The sequence below is a fragment of the Varroa destructor genome, unplaced genomic scaffold (assembly GCF_002443255.2).
Source record: "Varroa destructor unplaced genomic scaffold, Vdes_3.0 BEIS01000001.1, whole genome shotgun sequence".
In the NCBI taxonomy this organism is placed as follows: domain Eukaryota; kingdom Metazoa; phylum Arthropoda; class Arachnida; order Mesostigmata; family Varroidae; genus Varroa; species Varroa destructor.
In genome coordinates, this window is record NW_019211454.1 from 57041925 (window position 1) to 57066136 (window position 24212).

The following is a 24212-nucleotide window of genomic DNA, read 5'->3' on the forward strand; positions in this document are numbered from 1 at the left end:
CGACAATATTTGCATAGCGATTTATAAACTTCTAAAAATGGGGTATTTCAAGAAAAGGTGCAGTCTCTATCGACCAAGAAATATTTACAACGTGGGATGCAGCCCACGAAGGATACAGAGATGAGTGTCGGCCTAGTCTAGAATATGCCTCTGTGAGTAGACTGAAAAAAATGCTAAGAAATATTGTTAAATTTAACATTTTGTTGCATCTTTTTTTCTACGTTTGTTATGATCGTAGTACGAACTGCTGCGGTGTCCCATATATCAACGGTATCTGCTGACACGCTCTTCGGTGTCAGCATTGCCAAAACATTGCCGTTTTGTAGACCTTCCCTGCCGTTTAGCAAAAGCCCCCTTGCCGCTGCCACCAGCATGAGTCAATTGCATTCGAACCTGCTGAAACTGCTCCTCTCGAAAAAGCAGCTGAAGCTATCAGCAATCAAGGCGCGCCGCTTACGCGAGGCCCTGAAAAGGCTTCATGAGGAGGCTGCGGGCGAAGGCCATGAGAGCTCGTCCTACTTTGGAGTGCCGCTACAACTGCAACAACAGGTACCGTCCAAATGCTAATAATGCCTGATCAATTCAAAAAGCTTTGTTATGGACTATACATGATACGCAACGTTTTTTGTTGGACACTATCAAGTAAAATGCAATATATACACATAAACCTCCTCCGTTGGGAATGTGCAATTATGTAATTCTAACAGAATGCAACTGTCACTTTTACAGGGAACTTCATCGTTAATTAGCAGTCCAGTACCTCATATACTTGAGGCCATCACATCTCATCTGTTAGAACACGCTGGCCAAGAGGGGATCCTACGCAAAAGCGGAAATGAACGCCGTGCGACAGCTTTAAAGGACATGATGGAGGCTAATAACGGTCAGGTACCCCCAGGACAAGAGTATTCCGTTCACGATGTTACTTGTGTTTTAAAGAGGCAAGTACTCTGAGGATATCTTATGCTGTTAGTTACCTCGTGCACTTAGTGCAATATACTTTTGCTACACGCAAGTTGGGTATGTTTCCGCAGAGCAAGGAAAGGGAGAAAGCAGATTTACACTATATCAAAAATCTCCATCCATGACACGTAATAGAAAATTCAATTACTCATGAATTCCGTTACCCGATATAAATTCAAATCGTAGAAAATATTGACTGTTGATTTAGGCTATCATGCTTCTAACTCGCTCTCTTAATGATGTTTTCCAGATGGTTGCGGGCACTACCCGAACCTGTTGTACCTCATATATTGCACGAAGTATTTGTCAAGTGTGTCCAATTAGAGTCCCATCATCATCGAACTCAGAGCCTTCTTCTGGCCTGTCTATTGATGCCAGCTTTTCATTTAAATACGCTCAAGCATGTTGCATTATTTCTACAGGTAAACTTATAAAAAAAAAAAAACCTATATGAACGACCCACATGTGCCGATCTGGATAAGTTGCTTACAATTTTTTCTCTACCTCTACTATGACCTTCTCTTACGGTTCTATGAGGTGTACATAAATAATTCTAAACTAGATATTCTCCCAATTGGAAAGCAATGTCTAGAAGGTCAATAGATGAGAGACACAAAATCTATGCGGATTACCGTTATTTTGTCCATAGATATATCATATACATTCTATAATCAAGGGGATCGATTATTATCGGTATGCTATCAACGTTTATCACTTTATATATAATAATCGGGAGCTGTTTTTTCGAGTTGTCTTTACTGTTTGCTTTTCAGGAGGTGTCAAAACTCGATACAAAGAATAAGATGAGTTCAGCAAATCTAGCCAAAGTTGTAGCGCCATCACTGATGCCTGGTGCAATTAAGGTTGAAACCAACCCTGAAATGGCAGCGCGTTTCAGTGAACGAGCGACTATAGCGGTGCAAGTACTTATTGATCACGCACAACTGATTGGTACGCTGCCGCCAGAGCTTGAACCATTAAAGGACACCTACAAGATTTCTTCTGAAGATGAACTCAGTGACCACGGAGAGCCAATGGTAAAACGGAAGCTGTTCACTTTTCTCAAATCCAAGGTAAATGCTGCATGACAACAATTGCGCATCTTTTCTCCGTGGAAAAGATGTCATGTAACCCTACCGATTGTCCAATAGCTTTACGATGACAAAAGTATGAACAGTATGTTAGCCAATACAACCACTTCAAGACTTAGTATGTTCATTATTATAGGTTAGGTCAATTTTGCATCATAATTTATAACCGTTCTCTTCAGCAGTATTCAGTGAGGACCTATTTCTGTTTGTTCAGTACTTGCTTAGCATCTATATATCATTTATATTATTTTTTGCTACGTGTAACTGCAGGGCGGTAGTCACAAAGCAATTCTTCGCGGATCGAGCACCATGCGCAATTCTCGAAAGCTTGCTCCCGCCGGAGGAGTAATTGCCTTTGGAGGGACCAACCTCACCAGCTCTAAACCGAGGGGCAGGCGACCGAGTGGGGCTAAACTAGCTGGTCTAAATGACACGTCAGTTAGTGATCCAGCTGAACAGAAAATTTTGGTGCCAGAAATAACACCGACCAAGGGCGACATTCGAACGACGCGTGGTGCCTCTAAGCGACGCCAACTCAGCGCTGAAACAGTCGGCCGAATCCGTGAGAGAAGGGCATTGAGGGCGATTCAGAATAATTCAAAAAGTCAATCAAGTGTGCGGTCTTTGCCCACAACTGTGGTCACCAACACAGGCAGCGGAATAAATGGCCGCAGGAGATCCGTTCGAAGGTAAAAAAGGAAAACGACTTTCGAACGAACCTTGATTGAAAACGTTGTATTCTTAATTTCATTTGATTAAACACAATAGGTAGTGGAGTTAAATGGAAAAGGCACAAACATTTTGAAATCAACATGTCTGCACCAAAGTGTCATTCATTGCTTGTACGAATAGCACGTAAATAAATCGTGTGGGTCTCGTCACTATGTAGGAATATCAATCAATTAGGGTCTATTCAGGTCTGTCCTTTAGAGAGAAAGGACCGAATTTTCGCTAACTGTCGGTTTATGAAATATCAATGAGTTCTGCTTTGCTCCATCACAGAGCGGCGACATGTCGTACTGCAACACGTATTGGATCAACCATAAATTCATCTTCGATTCAGAGAGTTCCACGGACGGAGTCAAAGTCCAGTAAGGCGCAGTCACAGGAGAATGTTGAAAACACGACAATAGAGCCACGGCCTGTTTTAACAGTCACCTCGGTGAACGAGGTGCCTGTCCTTCGAAAGGGTGGTAGTTTAAAGGCAGAGAAAAACCTTTGCAACACTCTTCAAGAAAACTTTCGGGAGACGATCAAAGAGTGTCAGGAAGTGGAACTGCGAACGAAACCCCCAGCTTCACCTGTCGACAAGGAGAGCGCACGGAAAAGTTTTTTAGCAGCCATGCTAGGGGCACAGGAAGGACAGAATGAAATAGAAAAATTGAGCGTGGCATCCGACAAGCACGAAAATGATTGCACTAACCACGAAGTCGCTGACCAGCTAGCGGAGCAAAAGCCCGATTCGTCTATTACTAATAGGTAAGAGCAGCTAACAGTAACTTATTGTGCTTCAGTTTTAACAACTTGTAAAGGAAGGCAAGCCTATTTGGAACACCTTCGGTCCGTTTTCTAGTGACACAGAGTTGCCTTATTAATGGATTCTCGCAGAACCGCACAGAATTTCGAATGTCGTCTGTGTACATAGAAGTTAAACGGGTGCTTTAATATTGCCAAATATGTGAAGGTGTGTATGCAGTGTAACTAAGTGCGTGGTAGCGAAGTGTTGAATCTCTGATCCAAGCTGAAACCTTTTAGTTCCAGTACAAGTTTAGCTTAGAAGGAATAATGAAGTACAATGATTTTGATTATTGCGGGCATTTTTCTAGTACGGATTTCGTTGATGGTGCTAACGAACCTGCTCTGGATCGCCATGGAGCTTTACGCAAACCACTGATGCCTTCCAATCGGAGAGCTCTCAGGCGTGAGCCTCACGTTCGGCCGATGACGGCCACCATCACCGTACAGTTATAAAATATGAGTTCATTATAATTGCCTTTACTCGTCGCTAACGTGTATTGAGAGCAATTGTAATAATATAATACCATATTCTATTGAAATCGCTTTGTTAGATGGCCCTTTGGTCAACTCATTATTCCGTAGCGCATGTTTGTCCTTCCATGTAGGCCATTCTATGCCATGGTAGTTTATATCGCGCTGTTGTCTCGGTGCTATAATGACCTATATGAACGCCTGCTGGAACCCTATGTCGGATGCCTCAACGATGACACGTGATCTCCTTGCTTCGGCATTTTATCTTGCTTGTTTCTTTGAAAACAATCAATGTGTGTACCTTGATGCGTGCCTACATGAAACTCTCATTAGAGCACGTATCGGCTACTGATTCAATCGGTCTTTCGGATCTAGCTCCGACCAATCTACACTAATTTAATTGTTATTATCGAACTGCGTTCATATCCTAGTGGGTAGCGTTCACAGGCGTACCATATTAAAATATAACCGAATTGTAAAAAATAGTAACTTTGGTGCACAGGAAACCTAGTTTAGAAATGGTCGTTCCGCGATCTTGAGATATAAACAATCGTAATCTAATCAAGGTGCTAAAATGCGTTTTTAAAACTTTTTGAGAAATAAAAATGTTTAAAATGTTTTTTTTTTTTTGTTTAACTACTGTTTGCTTTTGTTAATCCAACCTTATGTTCAATTGTTTATATAAATTAATCTTTGACAATTAAACGATGACGTAAACGACGGCGATCAATCTCAATTGTCGATGTCTTCATAATATTGAAGACATTGGTTTTCAAGAAGAGATAATTCTCGCGTGCATTTTTGCAAGCACTACCTATTTCAGTGGACTAGATGGCTCGAAAACGCAGCGCAAAGATATGGTCATCATTATCCAACTCGATTTTGAAGCTATCGAACCTTTTCAAACGTTTGTGCTTATACCATCAGAAGAATGGATTCTTGCTACTACTTGCTTTGTATGTATCTTAGTGTACATTTTGTATAGATGAATACATTGTATATTTAAGAAAAAATAAAAGTCACTGTTTTGATTGCAATTGGAAGTCTTTTCAATGTTCAATTGATCTACATATGATTCTAGACTAACTATGTACAATATGGCTAGACGATGTACTTACTTCCAACCCTTAGGGATATTGCACTAGGAGCAAAGGTCTAGCAGAGCGCCTTTTCTCTTCAAAGCACAACCTGTATATAAGTACATTACTTCTGTACCGTGTGCCATGTCTTTAACAAGACGCAGTAAGGTCATCACAGTTAAGCTAGCAGTCAAAGCATGTGGCACAACTTTCGAATGATCCAAATATTTTGAGATTATATATAACTAAAGTGAAGGAACGCTTACTTCCTGCTTGAAATACGCATCTGAAGGCACGGGACGCTTTCGGCACTACATTACAGGTTGCACTACAGAGGAATATACCCTGATTCCAATGACGTTTCCCACGTAGACCGGGTGAAGATTTAACCAGCTTGTATCGGTAAATACAGACTTGTTATACAGATCATTCACTCAGGTCTACATCTACCAAGCGTATTCGGTCCTGCCCGTTAGAGGTATATATGAATGAAATAATACGTCGCACATCAGGACCGTGTCATGTCACAAGCGAAACTCTAAACTGTGCCGACATGCACTATACGAGATAGATTTATACAGCAAAAACATAGGATCGCGTTGGCTAAGTTGTTTATTTACACAATCGTCAGTGGTCTGCCATGCAGGATTGTATGGCCCAAAGATAGAGACGTCGTTATTTGACAGTCTCTCAAAAATATTCAACGTACCAAAATTCGAAGTGCATCATTATAGATTAGTAGTTACCTGTGTAGACCCTTCAGTATCAAACAAATCGTTCTCGTTTCTGCATGAGCGTACGAAGTGTACGTGTCGATAGAAAAGTAACCACGACAGCGTAGGACAGCCTTCGAACATGAAATCTCACTGAAATTAAGGACTATCATCACTGTGATCCTTTAGTTAAGGCTATAGACCAAACACGTTTAGATAGAGGAGGTATTGAGAAAATGCTTCCTAGGCGTTTCTTGTTCTTATAATTTACAGTAGATAAGTCGTTTGGTTTTTATTTTTATCGATTTAACGATTTAGGAATGTATATGTATACAAATGTTTTATAAACATTTGCCAAAGTTACAAAAATCATATATATATATATATATATAAGCTAGTCTTAGCTTTTCTCGTATATTCCTTTAAGTAGCTTTTTATATATCAAATAGAATTGCTAACGAGCAGCAACTGGTTAATGACAAAACGAAAATTAAGACGCAGCTTTGGTTAAGAGCCTACTAAGAAGTTCTGTAATCGATATCTGCCACTATCTGTTTTTAAAACAAGAAACGTGTATGGCGGGAAATGATTAAGTGCGAGAAAACATCAAGCTAAAGTCCGATGTATTAGGAAGTCGTCGATTTTCACCCTTGCGGTGACTAAACAACGGTCCACCTGGATTAACTGACCGGGTAATGATGTAGTGGTTACCTCCTGAACCAATGCACACGTGGTAACCTAACTTCGAAGTATTGCTTCATGCTAAGAACCAGTCGTCTAAAACAGCACCACTAACGGTAATACCAGACTTGAAACATTAATTTACACGGATCTGTTGTACACCGTGGAGTTGCACGCCATCTGAGATCCGAAGTCGAAGAACGAAGTTGCTGTGTAGAGCGGTCCGTGGCAAACCAACGTATTCGCCCAGAACGATTTAGTGAGCCCTCAAATATTGTCCTTTTCGCCGACGACATCCCGGACTTACTGAAACCTCGTCATCCAGCTGAAAAAAAACTATAACGTCACCGTAGACCTAATAGCTTAAAGGAAAACCTTTAAAGTACGTTGAAACGTTTGCATAAATGAGCATCATTTTTACTATGAAAAAATAACATTTTTCCACCGAATCAAAGAAAGGATACGGCGAAACCATTTAGCATATAGCATAACTCTTAGAGCTTTCCCTTGTTGTCCCCCGTCGTCTGCGCAAGTTAATGATTTCGCATAACCTATGATATTTGGCAGCGTACCCGTCAATTCGTTCGACCAATCCTTAGCTTAAATAGTTTACCTAAGTAGGGAAATGAACAGCTGGATCCTAAAAATTTTCTCTTTGAAAAAAATTGATGTCAACACAGGATTGTTTGTTGCTTACGTTCTAAAAAAACGTGTCGGGTATAACAGGCTATGCTAGAGCCAAGATTGCCCTCTGTTTATAACTTACGTATTATTATTATTATTACTATTAACTTTATTATAGTTCAGTAAAATCAGACGTGTGCGTTCTTCGAGGCCCAAATCCTCTGGCCAATAAATCTGTTCGGCTCCCGGATCTGAAAAAGGGCCAAGACTAGCTGCAAGTTATTCTTAAATGTTCCAGAAAAAAAATTCTATTCATTGTGAATGCAGCAGGCAATAACAGTGTATTATTAACGCTAGTTAGCGAACTACTACATGATAGAACAAAAAAATGTAACAGTGTTAAATGCTGTAAACGCGATTAGCAGCCTGTAAAAACGTAAATGTTTACCTCACAAGACTTCGCATCACGAGATGCTTATTTTTTGGATAAAGTTAGCGCGTATTATCTATCTGTAAGTTCAAGTCGGAACAAGATATAGATACAAATAGAATTTCCAAACAATCTTGCCACTGATCTACGCCACCCTGATAAGCGTTTCGTGTAATAATGCTGACAGGCTTCAAAGCCGTTCAAAAATCGAACAGTAACTTCTTACAAACGTAAAATTACTGGTGAAAAATAGGTTCAGCCTTTTAAAAAACAGACTTACAGTTGCCTTATTTGGAGACCTATTTTTTAAATATATTTTGTTGGCCAACAATAAATACGTCTATCATAGTGTTATCGAGGATTCACATTATTTTAAAACGCTTTCTATGATTCAAACTCGATTATCAAGTCCATATTTTTTTAAGTGGACGTGAAGCTATTATCTAACGACAACAGAAAAGAATGTGTTTGTCACGCCCACAAATTTCAAAAGCATTTTACGATTACAGCCGTGCTGTCTCTGCTTCTGTATGCCCTCTCTTGTAAGTAATCTTCTTGAGATTGCGTAGAACGGCGTAATGAGATACGTTGAACGGCAAGCTATATGGCCCTTTCTTATCTTAAGCAATTAAAACAACCTGCAATAGCGTGTAGTTCCAATCGTCATAGGCTTTGAATATAACTTCTGGTTGCTCAAGTTAGTGTTTAAGCGTATAAACTTTACTATAAGAAAAATTTCGAAAAACACGACGCCTCGTGTTTTGCGGGTACTCAGTGCCGAGGAAGCGATAATCATCTAATAGTTTTGCGCAAAAAGCTTCGAGAGGATGTGAATGACGGCGTTTCCTATAGATAGCTTCGCTCGCATGCCCGTTTCAGCCTTAGGATCATTTACATTTGGTATTGTCATTTCATGGCTTGAGACCATATTGGCTGTCGATCATTTGGGACATTTCAGCTACCAGAAGCTGGGCAAACAAAACGATATCAAGCCATACCTGCGGTGAACTAACGGAAAGTAACTGTAACTCTCGTTTTATGTCCGGAACTGAACTTGTACTGTGTTGTACGATTAACCGCTGGCACGAAACAAATACGTTAATCCCTAGATTCTAATCCATGATTTGCTCGAAATACTTGCTTGCTATTTATTCAGGTATTCACAGTATGATGTCACCATAGCGTTTGAAAATGGACCGAGCCCAAGCAGCTTTTGGCCGAAACAGGATTACGAAAGATGTTTCCGCAACGTGATCGATACATGGCGACCTTTTTTCGACCAGCCAACGATCTCGTGCTGGACTATTTGCACGGAATCTACTAAACGTTGCGTGAAACTTCTGCTCTAAGCGGCCAGCTCTGTGGATAATTACTCGATGATCAGAGGAAACGAAAGACGTTAGTGCGTGATTTGGTTGCCGGATCCCAAAACATAGGCCGATGGGTCCCCAGCGAATGTGTTGTACGAACGTCGAAGCTGTAGTGGCCATTATGTGACGAGAACGTCAGCTGGGCCTAAAGGTACAATTGTGATACGCTCCTAGATCATTTCTAAGGATCTCTTGAGAGTAATTTGCCACTAATAGAAATACGCACACGTTACAGGTAGTTATACTCGACGTCAAAGATTAGCTGACCCGTAAACTGAACGCTCGGGCGGATTCATTGTTAGATTTTTAGAAGGCCAAAGTTAGTTATTTGATTATTTTTCACTAAATGGCTCAACTTTAAGCAATAGTTCCTTAGGCTAATTTATGAAACTTTTTTGAACACGAATTTAAAAGTCGTTGAGGTACATCAAAAATTCCCACCATAATTTTTTGTAGATCTGTGTTTCGTAAGTTGTCACTGCACCGTCGCAGACGTAGCCTGCTGTAGCTGATTAAGCGTCAAACTAACGCGTCACTAGCCGCCATAGTAAGAGTAGCACTACTGTTCCATAAACAACAAAAGCACAATTTCTCAGCCTTCGATATTAAAGCACACGATCTTAACTGGACGAACAGCGAATATAGGACGACCAAGCTATTGCCGATAGCTAACTTGTAAGTAAAATATGGCTGGGGAAAAGCTGTAGAGACTTTATAGGTAACTTGTATTTATTCTGTCTCGCCGAGTACTTATGTATGTGAAAATAGCGTGTAGATGTTCCGCTTTATACATATGCTTTAGTGTAGTGAGATTAGCTACAATTTCTGATAAGTAGCTAGATAAGTCGTGTCATTCTAGACGTTCAAGTATCTTTACCTAGAAGTTAAGCTTTCTTTCTGCTGATAACAGATTCTGAAACATGAATGTTTCGATTTCGTTTGACTGATCCTCTGCAGCATACAGCTTTCAGACTGTGGCAGTTAGCTAACCGCCGTTCTAGATAGTTAGAACCGTGTATACTCGTCATTGGGTGGACGGAGGATATTCGATGTCGGTCGTATAGATCGTCCCGTGGATGTAACTTACCCAACAGCGGTTTTAGATCCAAGCGGCATTTGGCCGTATTCCTCAATATCTATCTAGATAGACGTAGAACTTGAAGACTGTGCGATCATTACGCAAACGATTTTGAGTCGTCAGCCTTCAAATTAGATCTCGCTTGCGAAACGGATCCTGTTCTAGCATTCAAATACGACACTAGACCCGTCTACATCGGTGTCTGTTTGTGTCGACACATTGTCGCGCGGAAAACTTACGGTGAAACGTATCCACTCCAGCAGGTATTTTTACGATGTTCTACATATAAACGACGCATATAAAAGACGCATACGCATGCTCAGACACTGGAACTACTTGTGACGCCCTTTTTTCGTTTTGTGTTTCTCGCTGTGCGATCGATCATACTGTTGCATTATGGACTACGATGACAGCCAAGCCTATTTTGTAACGTTTGTTTTGCTGAGAAGAATGGAAAGGCGGGGCGATTCAATGCAAACAAATCTCAGAATGTAGGCGGACGTAGCTCGGGAACGCGTCGTGCGTAGCGCGTGCGCTAAAATCTAATTGACTCCCAAATGTCGATTCCTACTGCCAACTAGATTACTTTAGTCTACCGCCTGGCTGGGCGTATTTTATGTAACAATTCGACTGCTCTGAACAAATGAACAACTGAGAGCCTAAAGTGGAAATTATTCTACACAATCGATCGATTTGGCTTGTTTCGATAGTTATCATTAAGAAACTGTAAATCGTAATACTCAATAACGGACCGCGTAGATAGATGCCAATAATATGAGGATACACTCGACGACAAAGCAGGCGAGTAAACAAAACGCAAAATCCCTGCATGGTCCATCACGTCAACTTGCAGTGTTTTCGATGGCAGGTATTGTTAGCTATAATATGGTTAATATTTGTTAGTCCGTGTACGTAGATCGATGCGTGTTTATGTAAATGAATTTCGGTGTATAAAAGTGCGCAACAGTATATGTACTCAGCAAGTCGATTGTCGCGCACAACTTACCAGCTAGCTACCTTCGGTACTTTCGTAGAGTTTTTGATGGGAGCACGAATTTGTAGACAAGTCGTCACTAGAAGCAGCGCTCAAATATACATCTCAAGACAATCCAGTTGCCACATTTAATGAGCTCTCTTTTGCAGCGAATAAGTTTAGTTGTAAGTTCAATGTTGTTGAATCGTCAAATAATTTGAGACCGTGACAGATCGCCACTAGATTATCAACAGAAAGGATAGGTTTAGATTGTACCTAGCCGACCATTGGATGTAAAGGCAAAGTCCTCTGTCCCTTTTGCTGATACAATTCCATTTTATCTTGTAACGCCTGTGCAACCGATAGTTCACTGGCGGCTCGACCGGTTGCAAATACAGTCATCGGCTACCTATAAGCTAATGCAGGCCATGTGTTTGTCTGCATGGAGTGACCTCAACACTACCGCAACGATATCCGTTATTCACGAACGGCTACACCTTCAACAGAAGGATTTATCATGACCGAACTTCCTGTTAAGGACAGGAGAGTTGAGAGGGAAAGAGAACGAAACGCCGCAGCGAGAGAAAAGCTACAGCGGCCCCAATAGTTCGATGGAACCACCCCACTACGGAGCACCTCTGGTTTTCGAAGGTGCTCGTTCTGGTACCGTTATTGCCGGTTGCTGCTGCCTTTAATCCGATAACCACATTCATCGGCACCCCGCAGCGCCCGCGTCTCGTATGCCTTTGTGCGTGTGTATCAACAACACGTTCAATACAAATTTATCAGTATTTCTGGACCTTCTCGATAATGACTGTTGTGCGTCTGCTGCCCTGTGTCGCCGTTAAAAACGCCGTCTGACGTGCCCTGGACTGCCATGGATAAGCAATAGCTCCTATTTCGATCAAATTCATCCTTCCGGCGGCCAGTCATCGAATGTGAGTTCGAATTTAAATTCTAAGTTGTAGTAACGCGTCGCAGCTCCGATAATACGTACAAGTCTCTGTCTAACAATACAAGCCGTCCGAGAAAACCGCGGCAGAAGTTGGCTTTCCGCCGTGTTCCGATTTTCACACCGTCTAATTCGGTACTTCCCTCTTTGCCGCGATCTGCTTGCACCGACGTTACTCGCAAACGTAAACCATATGCATGATGTCTGAATGACGATGATGAAACGATGATGACAAACACAAGGCGAGGCATGTCATAAATAAAGATACATTTCAATTTTTAGCACCCATTTAGCATTTTTACTGTTATCAAGTATTGCCTCAGACGTCTGGTAGCTCCCGTAAAACGAAGTTTGTCTAACTGAGTTTCAAACCTGAGCTACCCTGCATGTCCCTAAATTCATTAGAACAATGGTTATAGAGAGGTTTTTTCATCCATATAAATATAGACCATGGATAGGATGATGAGATATTTTTTGTTGTTATTCCTGTACAGTCTATTGTCACAATTTGAATTTCAACACATCCATTGAATAATGGATGATGTAGATGTTGCCTTTACCACATCGATTAGCTCGTCAAAAGCTAGTATTTGAATATCAAACAACTCATCGTGCTTCTAGGTTCATCATGTTTACCGTCGCAACTTAGTTTCTTATATGTACCTCCCTAATACCGTTGACAAATGACACTTGCAGACCGTTCTGAAGGTCGCCAAACACGAAACAACAACGACAACACGTAGAATCCAGCGCATGATATTCATCCACAATAACCAATTTCTCGTAAACACCAGCATCATCATCGTCGCCGTCGACGCATGCAACACGAACGTGGGAACGAACGTTTCTCGAACACGAAACGGCGCACGACTTTACCGTCCGTTATGCGGTTCAGCCTCCGCTGCCCTCGCCGCCGCCAGCGGCAGCCGCGCCTGTGAACGATGCCCTCTCCTACGTCACCTAGAACGACAGCGATGGCAATGGTGGTAAGGCAACAACGATATATTGACGACGATCGTGCTGTTGGTGATGGCTTTGGCGGTCACGTGTCGCGTCTGCGGCAAGCGACAATAGTAGCCGCATCAGCTGCAGTCGCGGCTGGAGACAGCACTAGCTGGAGCTAGCAATTGACGCTCAGCGTTTGTTGGCGGGGAGTAGCGGCAAGTGAACAAACAGTGAGGAAAGCGGGTGTTGTCTAAGCTGGTTGGTTACGGCGGTTTTCGTTGCTGAAGGACCCACCATAGGGCACTATTTACTCTAGCCAGTTGTCGTACAGCTCGTCTGTTTGCCTGTTCCCTAGTAGTCGGCCTGCTCGTTTTCAGCGAAGGAACAAACACGATGAAGTAAATGTGTGCATACAGGTGCTGACACGAGCGGAAGTGGGACTGGCTGAGTTAATAGAAGAAACACTGCTATGCCACAGACGAAAAGCAGAAGGCACTTCTACTACAATGACAGGCACGATGCAGTAAAAGGCGCGCACGTACTCAGTGCTTTAAATGTCTCTTCAGCCTGTGACGGACAGTGTTGAGTGGTGCGCTGAATTCAGCAGGTGTTGAAATCCGCTTGTCTGTCTCTGTAGATATCCGGTTCGTGTGTCTGGTCATCTTCGTGCATCCACGTAAGTGCCCGAGTGCTGCAATGATTAACAGCGTCCCCTTTCTGCAGGCATCACCATGATGAAAACGCTTGCTACAATGACAGAGACAACGAGGGAGCTTCATTGTCGGGTGCCTTTCTGTACGTCAATGCAAGCATAGCAAAGAAATCTTATTTGGGGGGTTTGTATCTCGAATAACAGCATCATGATAAATCGCTGGCGCGTCCATTTTATACTGTACAGTAACTGTTGTTCCAAAGTGATTTAATTATTCGGTCCCATTTCGGAGATGTTAAATACCACCCGTTAGCGTATAGCGAGTTATTATCAGACGTGAAGAGTCTGACGTGTTTCATGTGCGTTATTGGATTATTATGGTTACTGTCAAACTCATCAATCTATGTGTGCTCTGGCTAACGGATACAGCTGATCTGCCTGTTATCAATGACTGTCGGAATCGTTCCATCAGGTTCAAGTGATAGCTTAGTGAGTAGCGCATTTGCTTGCCAATCTTAGGGACACGTTGTGGTCTAGGTTCGAACTCATAGGACATAGACACACAGTTTGTTTTGTGCTGGGAGCCAGCCAGCCAGCCAGCCATCGGATCTGACGCCTCACGGCAATACCGGATGTAAATCTTGAAACAGAAAGGTTAAAGTTGGGCGGAACTCCAAGATATTCTGCTGAGCTTTATATATATATATATATAAAAGATATGCTTTAATTGAGTAGGTACTTGCTTCCGGAGTAGGTACTTGTGTGTGCAAGCGTATAACTAAATGATTTCTAATGAACGAAGAATGTTTAGAGGGTTTCAGCAAATAATGGCAAAAAGTAGTTGGAGTTTAAAAGAAGACCTGCGTTGTCGGATAGCTTACAGATTTACTAGGTAAGCACTAGCATATAATTGTCTCGGCGTATTCAATAGAAAACAACAAGTTGAGCCAATCGAACATCGAAATTATTTGTAGACAATTGTTGTGTACGTGATCACTTTTGCTATACGCAGCCATCAATCGGAAAGCGGAAATTTTTGGAGAGAGTTTATTTTATACATGTACATAGATCGTTACATCTTCGTAATATCATTACGGTCCGTAAAGAAACGACCCGTCATGGGCTGATTATGATTTCCATCGTAGGTTGCCATCAGCGTAACGCTATGGCCAATCCAACTGGTCAACACGGTCAGCAGTGCAGCAAATTTCAACGAAACTTGCATCTGTCCGGCCTCGCTCCCTCTGAACGGATTTTGTTGCCGATTTATGTTTAAAATCTTAAGAGTCAAACCACTATATGAATCCACCCGGTAACTATCATGGAGTTTTTATTTTTCTAGCATTTACCGGCGGCTTTTCGAGGAAGCCTTCTTCATTTCGGTGTCATCATTGTAACATTAACACACAACAGCAGCAGCATCGAAGTCCTCGCAATTCATGAAGTTCAAATACGCGTTTTTGACAAGAGTCCACAAGGCTAGGTCATAGTCATCCTTTATTCCGAACGTATAAGTGGATACACGGGTAACTGTCTCTCTGAAACCAGCCGCCTCCTTGATTAGGACAAGCTAGCCTCCGCTAAATCGCGTTCTGCCGGTCAGGCCAGCAAGGTAGCGGCGGTCATGGAAGTATTCAAAAAGTTTTTAATTTAAAAAGCCTCGTCTTACCCCTCGATGTTAATGCTAAAAGAAAGCGCCACCTCTTGATGCCCATTCCTCGTAGCTCACCCTTGTCTATCAATTTTTGTTACAATACAGTGCTACGTTTTTCGGTTTGGCCTGTCGAACACGCTCCGCTTAACGGGTTGAAAAGCTAGGGCGCTAGATGGCCTAAAATCTCTCTGCACAGCAACAGGACTTGCGAATAAGAAATATGATAACAATTTAGGCTCAAACAAGACAACATAGGAAATGTCAGAGCTAACGGGGATTGTACGTAAGCACATGTGCGTCTCATTAGGAAATGCAAAGAAGACAACAGTAATTAAACAGGATGGTGCTGCTTCTGCTGCTGTTGCCGTGGAATACTCTATAATAAGAATAAGGGGATAGAATACTTGCCAAAGAAAACACGGAAGTAATTCACTTTTTAACTACAGCATTTACGGTCCCCATGGCGTCTTTGGCGTAGCGAATAATCTCCCCACTGACTCGTAAGCGAAACTGCTGCACGTGTCTGCGAATGTTGTTGGCATTACTCATATGTTATACGGACGTATCCAAATACAGAGGACGAAGACCATCTGCCTCATACGTGTACATAATTCTAGCGTATTAAATTAAATCCATGAAAGCGGCGCCGTTTGAAATGAAACCAAATTATAATTATGTAATTATAATACCGTATCAGTTTACCGTAGCGAGGACCCCGGCCGTAACCGTCGACCTCTGCTTCTAGCAGGCGTCTGTCAAACTTATTTTTATTGCTTTAATAGCTATCCTTTGAAGCCTGCGCTATTTTAGAAGGCATTAGACGGTCTTTTTTCCCTTCATTTCTTATCATATTGAAACAATGCTATTATAGAAATATGTACTAATATCGCGGGAATCATTTAACTGGTTGGTTGTATTCAACAATTTCTAATGATTTTATTTGTTGTCTGGTTCGTTTCCAGCGCCGGTGAATTAAGGCGGCGGCTGCATCAGTCGTGTCCGCCAGCACCGATGGGACCACGCGGCAAATAGCTATTACTTGCGGATTAAGTGACCCATTTCTTAGTGGCCGGAGAGTGCGTGAAGCAATGACGAATTAAAAACGTGTTATCGATTGTTTAAAAGTGGGCATTTCGGTCGCTTCTCACTAAACGAAAGCGTACCGAAGGCACGTGCACGTCCAACATATACAAGTGAATTGCTTCATCTGTAGCTTCTCAATTGGATATACAGTATAGCTAGGCCACGAGCAAAGTTCGCTACCAGCCTTGGCTACAGAATAAGGTACGTTGCCATTTTAACTATCCACATAAGCAGAATGAATTTGTTTGTATATGTATATGCTCCCAAGGAAGCCGCTTCAATTTGCAAGGGTAACAGAAATCGTTTCACCGCCGATACGCGTCGGCATATGTTGTCTTCAGCCACCTCTGACTAGATGTTTTACAAGCTCTGCGTTGGATATGCTGTTGTTAAGCGAGAAATCATCTGTATTCGATACGGGTCATCGTGCATGCATACATTATAGAACTGTATTACCGTGTTCGAGGTAGAACGGCTAACACAAATATCATGTGCCAATTATCATCGCTGGATGCAGGTATCAGCTGGTTATATATGGCTTCCTTATACAAAGTCGAAGCGTAGACGATTTTAAACATATATATATATAGTAGAACGGCGATATAAATGCTGGCCACCGTTGTCCTTGACGAAATAAAAAGCCGCCTCGGAGGCAATACGCTGTGCCTGCTTTCAGCTAGTCCGGAAAACGTCGGCTTCATGCTTCGACGCTAGCTGGGAGAATAGAAGAAGCGTTTACTGCAACTGCGCCCGGAGGCAACTATCGCCTGTCCGTCGTCAAGCCATTTAATATATGGTAAAATAACGTTGGATTACGGTACGCACCCGTACCGTACGAAACGAGAAAATGCTGTAACCAGTGTTAGTATCACTATGGCGGTTTTTAGTATCATCAAGCGTTTATCTCCAGCCGTCATCAAAAGAAGGCAGGCATCTGTCCGTACTCTGGGTGGGTTGAAAACGGCACAAACTGCGCCTTCGTCCACCCCATCGCTGCTATATCGTGTTCACTCTCTGCATACGGAGTGTGGTGCCGCATCGTAGCTCACTATTACATAACGAGTAATGTATCGGAGTGAGCTAACGACGTTTCCCCCGCACCTACTAAACTATTAAGAAGCCAAATTTACATATAGAAAATTGCAAGATAACGACCATATCGATTACGCACATTGTTCACGGTGTGTGGTATTCAATAGTGGCCGACAGAATACTAAATATACTTGGCCGAGTAAATTTATACAGTTACGAAACGCATAGGCGTATGCTAGACTGTACGCGGAGCGAATACGGTAATTAATAGTATATTGTTCGATTGAACAAAGCGTTAATTTTACATAACTATATGCGGTAAAAGCAGCTACTGCTTCGGAAGACTGAAAGATGACCGCTAACAAGGTAGATGCTTCATTTTCAATAGGCGTGGCGCTTCACGGTCCTCAAATCAGTTCCTTCTGACTTTTTCTTTGACAAAAACTTTTCGCCATAATATGGATCTTTGATTGAGACTTTCGAATGCGCCTGTTTTTTTTTTTTTTTTTTCGTTAATTAACTTACCAGATAAACCTGAAAACAGTGTCACAGCTAGGCAAGAAACAAGGCTGAACGTCCTGCATTAATAACAGCATATCTGTGTGTTGAACATTGAGTTAGAGCTACTCGAGCGTATCGTTAAGCATGATTCGTATGTATAATAATAAGCCAAAACCCCGGAGAATACCTGTAAATTTTGTAAGCTTTCGCAGGTGTGTCCTACGACGCGCGGAGCGCACGCTAACTACCGTTCGACCAATCAATGGAGTTGTATATTTTTAAATAATACAGTCATCGAAACAACACCGTTACCTAATGCTGGACTGCTACGATCCATGTTGCTTTCTACTGACCTAACAGAATCGGAAGAACACTAACATATTAACGTAAAAAAGGCGTTATAATAATGATATAACAATGATGACAGGCGAAATAAGGCCGGTTCCATATACTTCGATCAAACCGATTAAGCTTACCGCTTTCATATACATATATATATATATATGTGTGTATGTAGTAATATACATATAGCATATATGTGATGTCATTATGTTTTATCTATTCAATGTTGAAACACTGCGGGCAAAGCAACGATGTCCAACATAGTGCTTTCTCGACATATTCTAGCGGTAGTCAGGCGGAAGCGTCACTCCACTCAGTGAGAATGCCTATTTAAAAAACCAACTAAAGCCTACCTTCGGTCAATGCACAGCTATTTTCCTGCGTCGTCTACGACAAAAACGGTGTTCCTCTAGAGGCTTGGCGTCCGCCTTTTCAATCCCATGACGACCCGCCTGCTCTATATATTCTGTTTTAACTAATGAGAATATATTGCAGTAGGTGACGGCTTCCAATGAAAACCTAGTACCGACTCAGTATATGGTGTAGGCCGATGTGCGTTGACGGAGCAGCATAATTCAGTGAACATTTGGTTAAGTGGGCGATAGTAGCCGATGTGAAAGGCTGGGTTAGGCCTGACTCGCAGACTTTAGTCTATGGATCGTCACATCGATTGAGCAAAACATGTCAATGAATTAACCTTTAACAATTAACAGTAATCTAATTATTACTCCGAGTGATTCGACCTAGGCACTAAATCTGTGTCTATATATTTGCTAGCGTTTAAGCTAAGACGACGCCTGTACAGAATCAAGCATGCAAATGTTGCTATCAACATCTATTTGAGCTAGCTGCAGACTGACTTGTTGGAATACATATACGAGACCAAATTTCACACGTCGGAGTTGAATATTGCATTCAATACCGACGCATAGATACAATAACCTGTTATAGGATAATAGATAATCTGTGCCCCTCATGCAACACATGACTCGCGCCAGGTATCCGTTCATCAGCGATATTTTGTTGCGCTTTTTAAGCCTAGACAAGCCTTGAACATTGCTGCTGTCGTAAGCTAGAATTCAAAGGATGCCGTATCAGCAGATGCAAGATCTCGTAGCTCTATTTCAAAAACGATCAGATCTAGGGTGGGTTTATATACATCGTTAATGTTTTGTCAGCCGCCTGCCTATGGTTCGGTATTACCGATACTGCATTAATGCTTACGATCTTTGAAGTCCCGTAAAATTCTATAGGTGGTGTTCCCCATTGAACAAAAATTATCAACATTCTAAAAGTAATTTTAAGACACGGACAAACAAGTATGAGCGTACTAATCTACGAATTTTTGAAGTACTAAACACATTAGGCAATTCTAGAATGCTTTCGTATCTTATTTGTAGCTTATAGCGAATTAGTGTGCCCCAAACGTCCGTCATTGCAATAAGCCTCAAATCCAATAAACGTATTATAGTAAAGGAATATCTCGTAATAAAGCGAAACACAAGCGATGGCTATTTCAGTGCACTTCAGTCAGATCACGAAAAAACGTCGCTGGCGCCATTTCTACCAGCTTTAGGTAGACGAGTCGTAGTGGGGCTCCTCCCTGGCAGAATGTTTAACATGCCCTTTATAATTTAGCAGGCGATCATTGCCTCTCGGTGCTCGTCCCTACATCTTACCACAAGATCGCCTCATTCAGATGGGCGACGCCATAAAGTACATGAGAAGCATGGGAGCCAAAAAAATATGTCCAGGAGAGCAAAAACTCGCGCGAGCTTGCGTTGGCGCACGGTCAGAAAGGTTAAACCTCTTGCCGTCCTGAAGCATAATTGACTGATAATTTGCATCGATCCTGCGCGTTCGACAAATGCCGGACTTAACTGATGTCGTCGTAACAACCCTGTGCCAACGTTCAGCTGTTCAGAAAGAGTTACATACGAGGTATTTTTTCGTGTTGTTCCATGCGGTCATCCTATTTGATGTACTGGCAGTTTTGCTTGGAAGCTGCTTAAAACTGTCATAGCAGGCCAGACTGGGTCTGTGATTAACGTAAGAGGTCTACCTGCGCTTTTTATTGTCGACTAAACGTAATTATCGTGAAAATTAGTTTTTTGTTTTTGCTCTGTAAACCTTCTGTATTGTGGCCCTCCTTTGTAACAAGACCAGATCGGTTACTGCGGTACATCTCCATTCTCCGGTTCTAATGTATATCCATCTGGCATTTGAATTCTCCTTAGATCAGAACGAACTGTGTAGAAGCTATACGTTATCTTTCGAACGTTTTACGCATTTCCTTTTCTACCGTAAATAAGTCTACTTCTCCATAGTAACCAATAGCAGGTAATAACGAAATGCGGTTTCATTCATCTAGACTCAGAATTAGATGACTGGAATGAACTGAAACAAAATTACCTTGGTTATTATTGTTAGAAATTATGATTGTGCTTATATTCAAATCTGTATAATTAAATGAAGAACTGTACATTCTACTCAATGAAATCCGAAGAAAAGGCACGAAAGCTAGCTCCAATCGATGGCCCGCTTCATAAATTCAAACCTAGTTACACGTACGTCACAGTGTGCATCATAGGAAGTTCAATTTATCGTGAGCGCCTGCCGTGACGGTGGACGCACTAAAGGAATACGTAATCGTCTGGATTTCATTAGCGCGTAGGCATACCTAAACAATGTTTTATGAGGAGAACACGAATAGGTTTTGGTTAAAAGAGAAGAGCATCGAGAAACGGGGAACGAAAGCTTGGAAGTTTTTCCGCCAATTACCTGTGACATAAATGAGCTCCAGGTAGCTAAAAATCAAGCATGCTCATAACTATTATGTAACATCCGCTGAAAGCTATCGTTAGTTATGCGTAGGATACAACAACGTCTGTTTACAGGCACCTCGCCGCGCAGCTAAGCCCCTTCAAAAACTTCGAGCACAAGACAAGCCTAAACAACTCAATCCAGCAGCCATATGATGATTTGCCACGGTACTATTTTGCTTGTTAGCGCGCTGTGCAGTTTTTAGTGTCGCCTATGGAAAGAAAAAAAAACAGTTTTTCTGTGGTTTTTGATAATTCCATTTTGGTAGCGGAAGCTGCATTGGGTTTCAGCTGTGGTCATTTGTTCTATATTGCGCAGCCATAACACCAGTGATGTGTTTGACTATCACAGCGAAGAAAGGGCGGCAAAATTCAAAGTGCTGAACTTCGCTCTAGAATATTTGCCATGCCGAGGGTTTGCATGCTAGTAAGCTTAAGGGTAGGTAGAACTGCTCCTTTTAAGAAGTCAATGCCTCGCCAATGCTCTGATGAATGCTGTCAACATCAGACTGTAACATGGCGGACGTCAAATCGCATCGTGCAACGCAAAATGGCATTTAGGTTTCACTTCGATCGGTGTGAGTTAGGGATGGTGTTTTCGTGCGACGTAAAAAGCTAGATCAACTGCGGTGTTACAATCGAACGACTTCCTGTGCACATGATGCTTCATGATGAAGATCGTATTCGGTTCTAATGAGTTCCCGTAAGTTGGCCATAGTTATAAATGTCAAACTTACGGCTTAGCAGCGCGTCATTTTTTCGAAGTTTTCGTTGCCGCATTAAGTATTTACCCTATGCGTGAGACTGTGCAAGGACAGTTGCTTGTATCCACTACGGATTGTTCCGATATGCATACATATGTGGGCTATTTCATAGTTCTTTATCTCTATCCTAAAAGTTCCCACGACGTTTTGAAACCTTTCGGGTCCAATACATTTTCTAATCGAGGAGTGCCATTCGAGCTTGCATTATACATTATACATTTATATACAGAATACGTTACGGTTACAGAGCTAACGTTTTTGTCCGGTGGAGAGAGACAGGTCCGCGTGCTTCTATATCTCTAAGATAAATTGCTCATTACATATGAAAATGTTCACGAGTAACTCATGCCGAGGGTCTGATGCGCTGTCAACTAAGCTGCCCCTGCTTAATTTTCGCATCCTTGACGTAGATATGATTTTCTTTACAAAATATTTAAAATGCAATCTATCAGCCATATACTTATTTAGATATATTTGCCTGTTGGAAATTCTCTTCAGTGTCTAAACACCTTGTCTATATTACACAATAGGATCGTATTTGTCGCGCGTCAAAATGAATCTCGTGCGACTCCTTGTCGAATAAAGTTAACATAGACTTTCTTATGGTACGATGGCATTTAATCTTGGTAAACGGGTCGGTTCCTGTGTACATATCTTGCATTGTTATTACGGAAACAAAGCGAAGAACGAAGACTGTCGAATAATAAACGGTAGTCCTCGTTGCTTGCATTATAGTATAGCGGACCGAAACGAATAACGGGTTGGTATCTTGTACAAGAGATAATAATGACGGCCGTAACGGAATCAGTGGCAGTAAAAGTAGTACAAATAGTCGTAGCAGAAATTGCTGAAACCAATAGACATTCGCTATACTATATTTACGCCTTTCTTTTTTTATTCGATATTCGCCGCTGCTGTTGCTTTTGTTCCTGTCAAGCATTTGCAAACACAACTTCTCTGATCTGATCTTCTTAGACAGCCAGCCAGTCAGCCAGCCAGCCAGCCAGCCAGCCAGCAGCGGCTGACACGGCAGCCGTTGAATCAGCATCAGGGCCCTATCTGATTAGATCTTCGGCTAAACGCTTCGTCGCGTCCGAAGCTACGTCAGCTCCACGCTTCGAGTGCCTTTGCCTCAGCAACTGGTTCAGCGCCCCTATACGCGCGTTGCTGGCGTCGGCAGGCGTCTCGACACGAGCGGCTCTTACTGCGACGGCAAGGCGAAGAAGGTGGTACTGAGAACGGAGAAAAGCAAAAAACTGCCGCTACTACTATTAAATTTACTAGCTCTACTTTTATTACTAGAACTGCACGATGGCGGACAGACCACGCGGAAATGTGTTGCCAATATTTCCACGACTATAAAGTCTACCTTCCACCCGACCGACGAGCTGATTGCTGGTCGATCCCTAGACACCGACACCCGGAGCGGCAGCGTTCGACAGTCGCGAAGAGGTGAATGATAATGATCAATGAATAAGAAAATGTTAGTGAATCTTCTGAATAATAATTATCGCATGACCGCTCGTCCGACCGACCCAGTGAATGACGGCTGAGCGGTTTCAGGAAAAGTTTTCAGGCAGAGGGAGGAGAAGCAACGCGAAGGTAAACAGGAAATTCCGCCTTTGGCCGGAAGACACACACTGTTACATCTGTCTGCATGAAGAGCCCGATAGCCAATGAAACGTTATCGTATTTGTAGTAATGACAGCGATCTTATGTGATCTTGTAGTCTAATTGTAGTGGTCATAACTTCGATTGCGACGTGGACGCTCAATGGAAGTGTTCGCTTGTTTTTTCGGTTCAGTGCGCTACCATCGCCGCCTCATTTCTGCCACGATAACGCGTATTCAGCACTAAACGGGTCCACTACATAGGCAACACGCTTACCCCTAGAAGATGTTCAGCTTAGTTAAAGGTTAAATGGGCAATCCACAATTACTATGGCGAAAACAGCTATGGTTGGGAGTCGATAGGCGTGGTAAATGATTACAGACTAATTAGAGGTCGCCATTTTGTTCGAGCAACCCTAGCCGGCATGCACGATGGAAATTTAATAGATCTGACACGTACTTAGCTCTAAGGTGAGAGGTAGTATAACAAACTGCTGTTACGGCGCACGTGTCCTTCAACGAATGACACGAAAAGAAAATTACCTACGGCACAAAACAGTGTTTGTGCTTGACGTTGAATATATTGGTAGCATGTAGCCAGGCCGGAAGATTTGGCTCCGGGAACATGAATCCGTGTCAACGTTGTACAATATTGGGGTGGGCATAGAATTATCACGCGTCAATGAAGTCAAAAGCATTGACTTTGTCATCCTATCGTTGTTCGAGAGCTCACTACGCCACTGCCTGCAGACACAACAATGATAGACAAGTTACAGTACATGCGTATGGTTAAGATAAATAGTTTGTGTCTTAGTCATATGTACATGTATCGGAGTCATACGAATGCGTCTGATTGTGTTATCC

General features: G+C 42.2%; 3 protein-coding genes across 19 annotated transcripts in view; 2 read left to right on the forward strand and 1 right to left on the reverse strand.

Moving 5' to 3' along the window:
* Window positions 1-5080, forward strand: part of LOC111243540 (uncharacterized) — a 59598-nt gene extending 54518 nt beyond the window's left edge. For all 12 annotated transcript variants that reach the window (XM_022789283.2, XM_086973869.1, XM_022789286.2 and 9 more), the window contains 7 exons: window positions 239-549; window positions 730-941; window positions 1214-1385; window positions 1737-2036; window positions 2325-2743; window positions 3057-3533; window positions 3881-5080. In XM_022789283.2, the coding sequence (XP_022645018.1) occupies window positions 373-549; window positions 730-941; window positions 1214-1385; window positions 1737-2036; window positions 2325-2743; window positions 3057-3533; window positions 3881-4025 (1902 nt within the window). In that variant the 5' untranslated portion in view covers window positions 239-372 and the 3' untranslated portion in view covers window positions 4026-5080. The remainder of the gene's footprint in view (window positions 1-238; window positions 550-729; window positions 942-1213; window positions 1386-1736; window positions 2037-2324; window positions 2744-3056; window positions 3534-3880) is intronic.
* LOC111243542 (uncharacterized) overlaps window positions 1-8660 on the reverse strand; it is a 50769-nt gene extending 42109 nt beyond the window's left edge. The window contains exon 1 of the mRNA XM_086973968.1: window positions 5389-8660. The gene's annotated coding sequence lies outside the window, so the exon portion shown is untranslated. The remainder of the gene's footprint in view (window positions 1-5388) is intronic.
* Window positions 8661-8931: 271 nt separating this feature from the next.
* Window positions 8932-24212, forward strand: part of LOC111246381 (death-associated protein kinase dapk-1-like) — a 62484-nt gene continuing 47203 nt past the window's right edge. The window contains exons 1-2 of one of the 6 annotated variants that reach the window (XM_022795915.2): window positions 8932-9091; window positions 16157-16478. The gene's annotated coding sequence lies outside the window, so the exon portion shown is untranslated. The other 5 variants (XM_022795934.2, XM_022795887.2, XM_022795905.2 and 2 more) reach the window with 5 other exon arrangements.